Consider the following 13,563-nt stretch of genomic DNA (forward strand, 5'->3'; position numbering starts at 1 on the left):
ACTGCAGGGCAAGTTGGTGGGGCCCCTGTGTTTACAACCTTTACTCTGATATAAGACTGGCCACACCAAGTGATAACCAAAGATTTCCAAAGAGCATCCTAGCCTCCTCTTAACATAGGTAGCACCTGACAGGGTGCCTTAAAGTGCAGGAGGTAATTATCCATTTTTTTTTCTATTGGGGTTAAAAAAAGCACAAAAAATATCATTTGCCATTGTAACCATGTCTAAGTTTACAGTTCCAGAGTTAAGTACCTTCTCCTTCCTGCACAACCATTACCGCCAGCATCTCCAGAACTTGTTCAACTCATGAAACTGAAGATCTGCATCCTTTAAACAACTCCTCATTTCCCCAGCCCCAGTCAGCCCCGGCACCCACCTTTCTCCTTTCTGTCTCTATGACTCTGACTACTCTAGGTTCCTCACGTAAGTAGAATTAAACAGTATTTGTCTTTCTGTGACTGGCTTGTTTCACTTTGCATAATGACCTCAAGGTTCATTTATGCTGTAGCCTGTGTCAGAATTTCCTTCCTTTTAATAACCCTCCATTGTACCTATAGAGCAGATATGGTTTATCTGTTCACCCACTGACGGACACTTGGCTGCTTCCACCTCACAGCTACTGTGACTAGTGCTTTTGGTAATAATCCATTATTGTGAATAACATGTGCAAATATCTGCCTAAGGGCTTGCTTTCACTTTTTTTGTATATATCCCCAGAAGTAGAACTGGCTGGATCATATGGTAATTGTATTTTTAATTATTTGAGGAACAACAATTGTTTAAAAAAATGTATTGATCAATGTACCATTGGGTGGGACACTTAAACACAGCTATTAGCTCTGCACTGCCAGTGGAAGCTTTTGGTGGGGACCAGAGCTCCTCAAGATGTTCAGGACTGACTGTCCCCAAGTGACTTAGGAGGGTCACATAAAATGTGCTTCATGAAGTCACATCTGTTCATTCTAGAAGGTAGTATCTATAATATTTACCCCGAAGTACAAAAGCCAATCAAATTTAGGTATGTTAATATGCTTTCAATACTAAGTATTTGGATAATATATATTTAAGTCTGAGATCTAAATTTGTTAGAGAAAAAAATTAAAAGAATGCTGAGTTAAAGAACAGATGTATTTCTTATATTTTCATAAAAATGATGTCTGTACAATGATAAAGATACAAATAATACTCTGTAATTTTGACAATACTAGGTCATTTATGGTAACATAAAGGAGTTATTTTGCAAGGTTTTTGTGTTTTTTTATAAAGCAGGTTAAATTACTACTCCCAAAACAGAGAGCTGCTGTGAAAAATAAATTAAAATAGCATTAAAACAAAGTCCATCTTCTGAACCCATTCAGAAGAAAACATGAAGCTGAATGGCCAAGGTCTCTGATTGGTGTATGAAAAAACTAACACTGTCTACTGGAACTTTCAGGAATGGATGCAGAAGAGCAAAGAAGAACTGGAAAATGCTAAAATAAATGAGAGTTCTCCAAGCACCTCCATCAGCTGGGAAACAGGCAACTGTCAAACAGACGCTGACTCTGGCTCTATCTCTGTGATGGTCACTCACAAAGAATATGCCTCAACTGTTATTTATAATTAATATAAGGAGCTTAGGGACCAAAAATGGCACAATGACACATCTCAGAATAGTGGACCTCTGACAAGCAGACTTGCCTCTTCACCTAAGAGCGCATCTCTGTGCCCTTTTTTTTTTTGTCGATGCTGTGTCAGTGCCGCAATCACCTCTCATGGGTCACACAGAGCTAAACTAAAAGGAAGCCACTTTTATATCACAATAACCTAGGATCATAAATTTTATAACGCTGATCATATCGAGATCATCAAAACCAATTATATAATAATATGCAATAAAACGATGAGAAATCCCAGTGAGAACTCCTTCCTCTTAGTTCTCACGCCTCTACTAAATAATTTATCGTGTGTCACCTCTCGCTGGGAGACCTGGAGGACAACGATCACACTTGAGTCTCAGTATCTCGAGGGTGCAGCATGCTGCCTGACTGAAGTTAGGTGCCCAATGAATAAGCACCCTCCCCAATGGCAGAGAATATGGGGTGGCCCAGAAAAGTAGGTTGTAGTCAAGTTTTCCCTACATAGAGAAAAAGCTCAAGGAGGTTCCAGCTCCTTTGGAGCAGGATTAAAATATTAATTTTAGACTTTGTTACCTTAAAAAGTGTGTATGTTGTAATTTCCAGTGTAATCATACAAAAAATTAAGAAATATCTAAAGTCCAAACTTGTAAATGGGGAAAATTGAAACAAAAAAATGGAGAATCCCAAAGAATAACAGAAAAAAAGCAAAAAAAGAAAAATTGTTAACAGGTAAAGAATACCAAATATGTGGATAAAATTACAAACATCTCACTAACTACAATAAATGTAAATGCACTATATATTCCATTTTAAGTGACCAAGATTGCCAGATTTAAACACATTTTTAACAACAAACTATTTACAAGAGATGTAAACCAGAGGAGAAAATAATTATCAAAAATAGGCAAAATTCTAACCAAAAGAAACCTGGTCTAACTATATTAGTATCAGCAAAACTAGACTTTATCTTTATTAATGCTTTTCACCTTAAAGAGAGCCCCTTCATAAAAGATAGAAGGTATAAATCGTAGGAAATTATACCAATCTTAAAAGTTCATGCCTTACATAACAGGCATCAATATGTAAAAACAACCAGAATTATAAGGAAAATCTATAACCAGAGCCTCTCTCGGTAACCAATAGAAAAAGACTCAAAACCCCTCTACACTCCTTCCCCCAAGTCAGAAGATAAATTTAAACAATTTCACAAACTTGACCCAAAAGACTCAGAAAGAATACTGTAAGAACATCAGAATACACCTTTCTTTTTTCTTCTTCCAGCATGTATAGGCACGAAAAAACACTGATCCTACCTTGAAGATGAATGCTGGGTGTGGTGGCTCACGCCTGTAATCCCAGCACTTTGGGAAGCTGAGGTGGGTGGATCATGAGGTCAGGAGTTCAAGACCAGCCTGGCCAACATGGTCCCATCTCTGCTAAAAAAAAAATGCAAAAATTAGCTGGGCATAGTGGTGTATGGCTGTAGTCCCAGGAGGCTGGGGCAGAAGAATCTCTTGAGCCCAGGAGGCAGAAGTTGCAATGAGCCGAGATAGAGCCACTGCACTCCAGCCTGGGCGACAAAGCGAGACTCCGTCTCAAAAAAAAAAAAAAAAAAAAAAAAGAAGATGAACGCAGCCCAGAAGAGAGCCACAGCTGACTCAAAGCCAACACCTAAGATGAGTGAGAATATGTTGCTATGAGCCACAGATATTTGAGGGTTACTATTATATAATCCAATCAAACTTAATATGTTAAGTTTATTAATCAACTACCTCTGCCAATGAAAGAAATATTCAAATCACACTTAGGAATTAAAACAAAAAAATCACGATGCTTAAAATTCTATATTTTAAGAGATGAAAATGTTATTTGAATTAATTGGGAATTTGTTTTGGAGTATTTTCTATGCATAGCCAAGGAAGTTTTAATGTTCTGAAAACTGAGATGATGAAAAGAAATCAATTAAAACCTGACTCATCCAATTAACAGCTCACCACTCTTTTTGGAAAATAACAATTACATGCTAAAAATGGGCTTTTAAAAAAAGATGAAATATTCTGCACAAAGGGAAAATATGTTTAGAGGAAATTCCACAAAGAAATTACTTTTGAAATTATTCACAAAACTGCACAAAGCACAATATTCCCAACTGTTCAATAAATAATATTATCATACTAAGAAATAAGATTTTTAAGAAAGTAATTCTTTAAAAACATAAATGTCACATATATTCACTATTTTCAGATGCTGACAGACCAGGAGTACTCTAGGTAAAGAGATTCTGGGTTTTCTCAGGGGGTTAGTGTTTCGAGATGTTTCAAGCCTGGTTCAAGCTCTTAGGAGGGACACATCTACCTCTAAGCTCTGGCTCTGCTGTACACTTGATTCAACATGGCAATCCTCTCCCTGAGCCTTGTTCTAATCATATGTAAAGTACGGGCAAATATTAGTACCTAACTCTGGAATTTGTTATCATTAAGTGTGGTAAGTCAAGTAAATAGCTTAGCACAGGGACTGGAGTGTAACAAACCATTATGGAAGTGTCAGTCAGCACTATCACCAAAGGTAATAGAAGTAACGTGTCATAAAGTTCTTCAAGTGGGGGACAGACATGAAAACAGCCCTTCATCCAGCAGGTCTCTGTCAGAAAGACTCAAGTACAACCTTGGAAATGCTCGAACTTGAATGCCTTCTAAAAACTTACCAAGTCACAGAACTCAAACACCAGGAGGTAGGGGATCGCTTCTACGCACTGTCCAACACACTGAAGAATATTTGGATGCTGAAGAATACTGGTAAAAATAAAAGCCATAAAGTCGTTCATCAGGAAACATGATAATAAAATTATTCAAACAAAAGCATAATAAAATTATTCAAACAATAATCCAAGTTTTTTCATAATTGATATAATATTTAAATAAATGACAGGCTGAAAAGATCACAAAGATTATACTTAAAAGGTGTATACTAAGTTATCTAGTAAGTCATTCAAAGCCAATCAGGTGAGTATTTTCACAAATAAAAAAAGGAAATGTAAGAATCTTTTAAAATCTTTTTTTCAAGAGACAAGGTCTTGTTCTGTCACCCAGGCTGGAGTGCAGTGGTGCAATTATAGCTCACTGCTGCCTCCAACTCCTGGGCTCAAGTGATCCTCCCACCTAAACTGGCCAAATAGCTGGCATTATAGGCATGTGCCACCATGCCTGGCCTCAAAAATTTTTATCTTTAGTCATTTAAGTTTAGAGATAATATTTTTTTCTTTTTTTTTTTTTTGCCAATTAAACATCTCAGGATAGAGATAATATTTTAAAGCAGCATTTAAAAGAGGATAGACTACACAGTCATCCCTTAGTAACTACAGGGGACTGGTTCCACGAATCCCTCAAGATGCCAAAATCCAAACCGAAGATAAGTTTCTTACATAAAATGGTGCCATATCTACACATAACCTATGCACATCTGCTGATATAAATTGTCTCTAGATTACTTGTAATACTAATACAATGCTAATGCTATGTAAAAAACTGTTATACTGCATTGTTTATATATTTTTTACTATTGCATTGTTACTTCTTCACATTTAAAAAAAATATTTTCTATCCACCATTGGTTGAATCCATGGATACAGAGGGCCAACTGTATATACAAATCTATAAGTATTTCAGCCAGGACAAAAAAGAGAGACCTGATCTGTACAAAAGAGAGAAAAACTAGTTGGGTGTGGGGACGCATGCCTGTGGTCCCAGCTCCTCAGGAGATTGAGTCAGGAGGATCGCGTGGGCCCAGCAGGTAGAGCTTGCAGTGAGCTATGACTACACCACTGCACTCCAGCCTGGGGGACAGAGTAAGATCCTGTCTCAAAACAATGACGACAACAAAACAAATTCAATATGTATGTCAATCCAGATATTAAATGACTCAGTTTCTCCTTCAGGCTATCTAGTTTACATATTCTTTTCCATAAATTTCCACTGTATATGCAAACTACTTTTAGAAAATATTTTTTCCAAATGAAAATAAAGTTAAATAAAAGGTATGCCAAAATAGTTTTAAAAAAAAAATCTTTTATTTTGCTATAATTATGAATGTACAGGAAACTGCAAAGAGAGCCAAGAGGTCTGGTATACCCTTCACCCCGTTTCCCCTGTGGGTTCCATCTGACACAATGACATACAGTGTAACACCCAAACCTGGGAAGTGCTGCTGCGATCAAGTGTGTGCAGAGCTCCATGCCATGTCTGCACATGCACAGATATGTGTAACCATCACCTCAATGGAGACCCAGAGCTATCCCATCACCACAAAGATCTCCACACCCCACCCCTGGCAACCACCAACCTGTTCCCCACTTCTAGAATGTTCTCATTCTCAGTCTAAGAATATTATATAAATGGATCAGTACAGTATGTGACCTTTTGAGACTGATTTTTTTCACTCAACATAACCCCTGAGGTCATCCAAGGCATTCCACGTGTCAATGGTTCATTCTGTTTTGCATGGGAGCAGTACTCCAGGAACGCACCACTTTGCTAAACCACTCACCTCTTGATAGACATGTTAGTTTTTCCAGTTGTTGGCTATTACAAATAAAGCTGCTATGAACAATCATGCAAGGGTTTTTGTACAGAAGCAAGTTTTCACTGCTCTGGAATAAATGTCAAGGAGTGCAATTGCTGGGTTGTATGATGGGACAGTTAATTTTGTATGACACCTTAGCTGGAGCATAGTGCCCAAGTATTTGGTCAAATATTATCCTTATGTTTTTGTGAAGGCGTTTTTTGATGAAATTATTGTATCTATCTATCTATCTATCTCCCTACCCACCTACCTACCTACCTACCGAGACAGGGTCTCACTTTGCCATCCAAGTACAGTGGTATGATCATGGCTCACTGCAGCCCCGAACACCTGGGCTCAAATGATCTTCCTGTCTTAGCCTCCTGAGAAGCTGAGACTACAGGTGTGTGGTGCCACTATGCCCAACTAGTTTTTTTTGTTGTTTTTTGAACAGACAGGGTCTCACCACATTGCCCAGGCTGGTCTTGAACTCCTGGGCTCAAGCAATCCTCCAGCCTCAACTTCCCAAAACGCTAGGGTAATAGGCATGGGCTACCATGCCTAGCAGATTACTATTTAAATCAGTGGACTTGGAGTAAAGCAGATCCTGCCACAATGTAGGTGGGCCTCATCTATCAGCTGAAGCCCCTACTAGAACAAAGACTGACCTCTCCCACAGAAGGAGGAATTTTGCCAGAAGACAGCCTTCGGCCTTGAACTACAACATCGACTCTTCCCTGGTCTCTAGCCTCCTAGTACACCCTGCAGCCTCTAGACTTTCCGGCCTTCATAACTTCATAAGCCAATTCCTTTAAAAACATCTTTTTCTATATATATACATGAACATACACATCCTATTGGTTCTGTTCCTCTGGAGAATGCTAATATACAACTAAAGCTAACATATAATTAAACGTATGTTTTGTTTTTTAAGAAACTGCCAAGCTATTTTCTACAGTGGCTCTATCATTTTACATTTCCACCAGCAATGTATGAGAGATCTAGTTTCTCAACATCCTTATCAGTACTTGGTGTTGTCACTATTTTTCCATTACAGCTCTTCTTTTTTATTTTGTTTTGGAGATGGAGTCTCGTTCTGTCACCCAGGCTGGAATACAGTGGTGCAATCTCAGCTCACTGCAACCTGCACCTCCTGGGTTCAAGCAATTCTCCTGCCCCAGCCTCCCAAGTGGCTGGGATGTCCAGCTAATTTCTGTATTTTTAGTAGAGTCAGGGTTTCACCGTGTTGGCCAGGCTGGTCTTGAACTCCTGACCTCATGATCCGCCTGCCTCAGCCTCCTAAAGTGCTGGGATTACAGGGGTGAGTCACTGCACCCGGCCTCATTACAGCTTTTCTAATAGGTATGAGGGGATCCTGATTCATTACTTTAGTGGCTTGTGTGACACTGAACATCTTTTCATGTGCTTATTTGCTATCCATGTTATCCCCTCTTTGGTGAAATGTCTCTTAATGTCTTCTGACAATCTGCGAATTAGGTTACTATTTTTTTCTGATCAATTTTGAGAGTTTCTTATAAATTCTAGATATGAGTCCTATGTCAGCTGTGTGGTTTCCATCTATTTCCTCCCAGTCTGTGGCTTGTCTTTTCACTCTGTTACCAAGGTCTTCCACAAAGCAAATGTTTTTCATTTTGATGATACAATTTATCAGTTTTTTTAAGGAAGTTTAGCCATATTTTTGTTCTTTTTGTTGTTCCTTCTTCTTTCTAATGTTCCAAGACTCCTCCCTTTATCATTTCTTTTCTGTTTGGAAAACTCATTCTTTTAAAGTAGGTCTGCTGGTAATAAATTCTCAGTTTTCCTTCATCTGAGGATGTCTTGATATTCCCCCTTCATTTCTGAAGGGTATTTTCTCTGGAGAAAGAATTTCAGAGTTCTGATCTTTTAGAAAAGTGAAAAACGTGCTGATTCCTTGCGGCCTCCATGGTTGCTGATGAGAAATCGGCTGTCCTTCACATTGCTTCCCCCATAAGTAAAGTGCTATTTCGGTCTCCCTGCTGTTAGGATTTTTTGTCTTTCATTTTCAGAAGTTTGACTACATGTCTTGGCATGGATTTCCTTGGGTTTATCCTGTTTGGCATTTTCTCAGTTTCTTAAATCTGTAGGCTTTTTCCTTTCCAAATGTAGAAAATGTTAGCCACTATTGCTTTGAATCCTTTTTCAGCCCCATCCTCTACCTCCTTTCCTTCTGAGACATCTATGACATGAATAATGCTGGATCTTTTGTTCTAGTCCCCATGTCCCTGAGGATCTAACTGAAATGACGAGTTCCTGTATTTTTCAGTCCTGAGGTTTCCATTTAGGTCTTCTATTTCTCTGCTGAGACTGTATTTTTTTGTTTTAAATGTGATGCAGCTGCTCACAAAGCATTTTTATGATGAGTGCTTTAAAATTCTCATTGGATAATTCTAACATCTCTGTCATCTGTGTTGGAATCTGTTGTCTTTTCTCGTTGAAGCTGAGTTCTCCTGGTTCTTCGAATGCCAAGTGATTTTCAGTTGACACCTGGGCATTTTGGGTCTCAGGAGACCCTGGAACTTAATCATGTATGTTGCAGCCAGAAATCCCAAAGTGGTTTTAAACACCTGACTTTCAACAGACCACACACTAGCTTTACAGAACACATGCTAAGGTTTACTTACTAGTAAGGTTCTCCATTTTTCAAAAAAATATCTTGTTCCTTTGGGCTGGCACTCGCTTTTAACTCCTTCACTATGACTCTTGCTACGCTAGTGCCCGTGTAAATCTCTCCCAGGAGAACCTAAAATCAAAGAACAGTTTTTTGTGTCATTTCCATTAAAATGATATATTTACCAGGAAATGGAATACACGTGAACAAGTTAAGCAATAAGCAGATGACCTTCTATTCTTTCACATACTAACGCACAAAAAGCTTGGAAAACTCAAATACTTTTCTTCAGTTATAGGAACATTTTAAACCATTCACCAGATATTTACAATATTCACTTATTTACATATATTTCTTTTCTATTTGTTTGAAAATGTATTTATATTTATTTGTATTTGATTTATTTTAAAATGTATTCTTTTTTTTTTTTTAAAGATGGGGTTTCACCATGATGGCCAGGCTGGTTTTGAACTCCTGATCTCAGGTGATCCACCCACCTTGGCCTCCCAAAGTGCTAAGATTACAGGCGTGAGCCACCACACCCAGCCAAAAATGTATTCTACTTCAGGGAAATTAACTATGACTTTACAGAAGTGCAATTTATAGGTTCAGTTCCAACATAATCAAATGTTACTCAAAAACACTTCCGCTAGGTTTTGTTACTTAGTCTGCTACACACATAAGCTACACATATGAGAAAGCCAATGTAAAATCAATTGTTGCTCTGAAACTTAAAAACTATCATACTCCATCCAATGATACCTGGCCTTGATCTCCTATCAAAACTCCACTCAACACATTCCATTGAAATCAACAGAACACAAAATGAGAATGTGCTGCCTCACGTAAGAACTAGCCATGCCCAGGTGCGCTGGCTCACACTTGTAATCCCAGCACTTTGGGAGGCCAAGTCGGGTGGTTCACGAGGTCAGGAGTTCAAGACCAACCTGGTTAACACAGTGAAACCCTGTCTCTACTAAAAATACAAAAATTAGCTGGGCATGGTGGCAGGTACCTGTAATCCCAGCTACTTGGGAGGCTGAGGCAGGAGAATCGCCTGAGCCCAGGAGGTGGAGGTTGCAGTGAGCCGAGATTAAGCCACTGCACTCTAATCTGGGCGACAGAGCAAGACTCCATCACAAAAACAAAGAAACAAACAACAACAAAAAAGAACTAATCACAAGGGAAATGCTAAATATAAAAGAGACAATGCCAAGGCATTCCAAAGTGCAATATTTAAGATGAAAATGCTAATAAAGGTTTTTATTTAACTCTAGAGAATGATCAAAACAGAGAATGATCAACACAAAAGATTTTCTTTTAAAATAGATTAATTTTAATGTTCTGAAAATAGAGTAAAAACCTGAACAGAACTCAATGTGTTTACCAGAAATATAAGGACAGAAAAATGGAGAAAAAGAAATTCTGATAATTAACTAAATCATTCTCTCTTTTTTTTCAGACAGAGTCTTGCTCTGTCACCCAGTCTGGAGCACAGTGGTGCAAATATGGCTCACTGCAGCCTTTAACTCCTGGGCCCGGGTGGTCCTACTGCCTCAGCCTCTCGTGTAGCTGGGACTACAGGCATGTGCCACTAGCCCAGCTCATTTTTTTTTAAGAGATGAGGTCGTGCTATGTTGCCCAGGCTGGTCTCAAACTTCTGGTCTCAAGTAATCCTCCCCACTTCAGCCTCCCAAAGCGCTGGAATTACAGGCGTGAGCCACCGCACTTGGCCTATTGCTTCTTTTTAGGGTAAAACTACTCAAGAAGAGTTATCTAAATGCACTGTCTCCTCTTCCTCTCTTGAACCATTCCAACCAAGGATGTGGCATCATCACCATTCCCCCCGAGCAGCTTCTTTCAAGGACACCGAGGAACTCACGCTGCTGAATCCTAATTCTCCCAGGCTTCATCTTACTCCACGTGTAAGCTGCAGCATACTACAATTAATCTTCCTGGAGCTCTTCACCTGACTTTCAGACGCCTCCCGTCTCCTGGGCTTCTCCATCCTCACTGCTTCTCCTTGCCTGCACTGGCGTCTTTCCTGCTGCAGAGCCTCCCCTGGTTTCCACTTTGAAATTCTCCATGACTTCACCTAGTCTCCTAGCTTTGAATTCGCTCTATAGAGTGAGATCGCTTGGATTTTCATCTCTAGTCTGGAACCTCTCTCCTCAACTCTTGCTCTGCATTTCCAGTTCAGCTACTTGGTGCCTCCATTGAGTTGTCCAACAGCCGACTCCCACCTGACATAGCAAAGGTGAACCCCCAACTTCCTCCTCCAAGCCTGCCTCTCCTGCAGTGTCTGTTGTGTTTCAGTTGACAGCAACTCTGTTCTTCCAGTTAATCAGGCCCTAAGCAGTCAACCTGACTGCCTCTTCCTCCAGAGCCTATGTCTCATCCACCCTAAGTCTACACTGGCATGCTCTCATCCAAACATCTACCTTTAGTCCCACTACTTCTCGCCGCCTCCACCGCTACCCTCCAGGTCCAAGCTGCCTGGACCTCTCCCCAGATGACTACAGGAGCCTTCTAGCCCATCTCCTCCCTGCTTTCACATTCCCCCTCAATGACTTCCAGAGTGATCCTTTTAAAAAGGTAACTCAATTACATCATGATCTCTCAGTGTGTTTCCTCATTTCACTCTGAGCAGCGCAGTCTCTAGGTGCACACATATCCCATATCACCTACCTGCCCTATACTTCTCTGAGCCCACCTCCCACAAGTGACTGCTGTGTGACCCTCCCAACTAGAAATCTAAGGCTTGTGAAGACGGGGTTTTGTTTGCTGTCTCATACAGGACTCCACACAGGTCAAGGTTTGACCCATCTTCCACCACATCATACCCCTAGCACCATTAACAATGGCTGGTATGTAATAGGGTTTGCTGAATGGTAAAGAAGAGAACTCGTAGAGCTAGGAAGACATGAAAGCTACAGGCCTGACAGACAAGGCTGAAGGGAAGGAGCAGCAGAAGATGGCTGCTTTCTGGGAAGTGCATCGTCCCGTAAGCACCCTGCTTCCAATGTAACCCCTACTCCATTAGGTACCACTTGCAGGGAACCACTGCAGCACTGTGGAAATGACTGTAGGAGATTACTCCTTCTGAGCCATCTATGGTAAAAAGACCAACAAAGCACTGTTACTACAGGCCACTTGACAGGATATGAAAAGGACAGTTCTTCATGGTGGTCGTCACTGTAAGACTATATTTACAGTTCTAAAGCGGCTTAAGTGCTGTAAGAGGAAGGGATTTAAAAAACAATCTAACCTGAGGAGGATACAAAGCTGACGCTGCTAAGATTCCAGGTCTCTTTTCCCTTCTTTCTTAGTTACGGTCAAAATGTTTGTGTCCTGTGTCCTCCCCAAATCCGTAGGTTGAAACCTAATGACCACTGTGATGGGGAGGAGGAGGGCCTTTGGGAGGAAATGAAATTTGCATCCTTCCAAAAGAGTTTCCAGAGAGCTGCCCTGCCCCTTCAACCACATGAGGACAAAGCAGGAAGGTGCCACCTTCACCTGATGCTGACTCAGCCAGCACCTCGATCTTGGACTTCCCAGCCTCCAGGATTGTGAGAAATAAATTTCTGTTGTTTATAAGTCACCCAGTTTGTGATACTTTGTTATAACAGACTGAATGCACTGAGACAAGCTTCCTAGAAAAGGCTCCAAACACAGCAAGGCTGAAGCTCACGCCCCTGTGCTGTCAGAGGGGCGATGGGGAAACCCATTTTGTACCACAGGGCCCACAGGGCAGGTGGAATGCTGCACGACACAATTCTTCATCAGCTCTACACTGTACACAGTATCCCTCAGAGGGAAACAAATGAAACTGAACAAGATTTTACCTTTCCAAACCAGCCATTTCCAATTTCCTGTATGTAGTTCAGACTGTGGCGGGCAACTTGAGACTTCAATCCTTCTGTAGAGAAAAACACATTAAAAATGAAATATAAGTATCTAACTAAAACAAAATAAAGATATAACCTATAAAGAATAAACACTAACATAAAGGCTGTGCAAGTAAAGGTAGGAATTAATACATAAAACATCTTTTTTAAATGAACCATGCCAAAACAGTTTTAAGCTTTAAAACCAACAATGTTTTTTAATGAGTTTCTTACTAATTCTTTAATACCTCGAATTGTTTTTTTCTGATCCAACTACTCTAATGTAATTACCAATCACCACACCAATGGCTTTTACTTAGTCCTTATTTTCACCTCTCTGAACAGTTCACCTAGACATAAGATTATCCCTCTGAAACTATTCTTAATTTTTAAAAAAAGTTTTACTGAAGTCAATATACAATACAGTCCACATATTTAAAGTATACACTTCATGTATTTTAGTATTTGTATGCACCTGTGAAACCATCACAAAAATAAAATGCAGGACATCTCCATTACCCACAAAAGTCTTCTCAAACCCCTTAGCAGCCCCTCCCACCTGCCCCCATCTCTACATAACAATTCACGTGCTTTCTGCACTACAATTTGCATTTTCTAAAATGTTATGTAACCAGAATCATACAGTATGTACTCTTTGTACATATCAATATCAATAAATATCAATTATTTTAAGATTCAATCAAGGTCTAGAGTGTAGAGTTCATTCTTTTTTTTTTGTTTGTTTGTTTTTAATTGCATTTTAGGTTTTGGGGTACATGTGAAGAACATGCAAGATTGTTGCACAGGTACACACATGGCAGTGTTTTCTTTTTTTTGTTTTTTTTTTTTT

General features: G+C 39.7%; 1 protein-coding gene across 2 annotated transcripts in view; it reads right to left on the reverse strand.

The window, feature by feature from the left end:
• Positions 1-13,563, reverse strand: part of LMTK2 (lemur tyrosine kinase 2) — a 98,224-nt gene that overhangs the window by 43,352 nt on the left and 41,309 nt on the right. For both annotated transcript variants that reach the window (XM_017533722.2, XM_017533721.2), the window contains exons 4-6: positions 12,672-12,745; positions 8,840-8,958; positions 4,324-4,411 (exon numbers count right to left, since the gene is read on the reverse strand). In XM_017533722.2, the coding sequence (XP_017389211.1) occupies positions 4,324-4,411; positions 8,840-8,958; positions 12,672-12,745 (281 nt within the window). The remainder of the gene's footprint in view (positions 1-4,323; positions 4,412-8,839; positions 8,959-12,671; positions 12,746-13,563) is intronic.

This window comes from Cebus imitator, unplaced genomic scaffold (assembly GCF_001604975.1).
Source record: "Cebus imitator isolate Cc_AM_T3 unplaced genomic scaffold, Cebus_imitator-1.0 Scaffold82, whole genome shotgun sequence".
In the NCBI taxonomy this organism is placed as follows: domain Eukaryota; kingdom Metazoa; phylum Chordata; class Mammalia; order Primates; family Cebidae; genus Cebus; species Cebus imitator.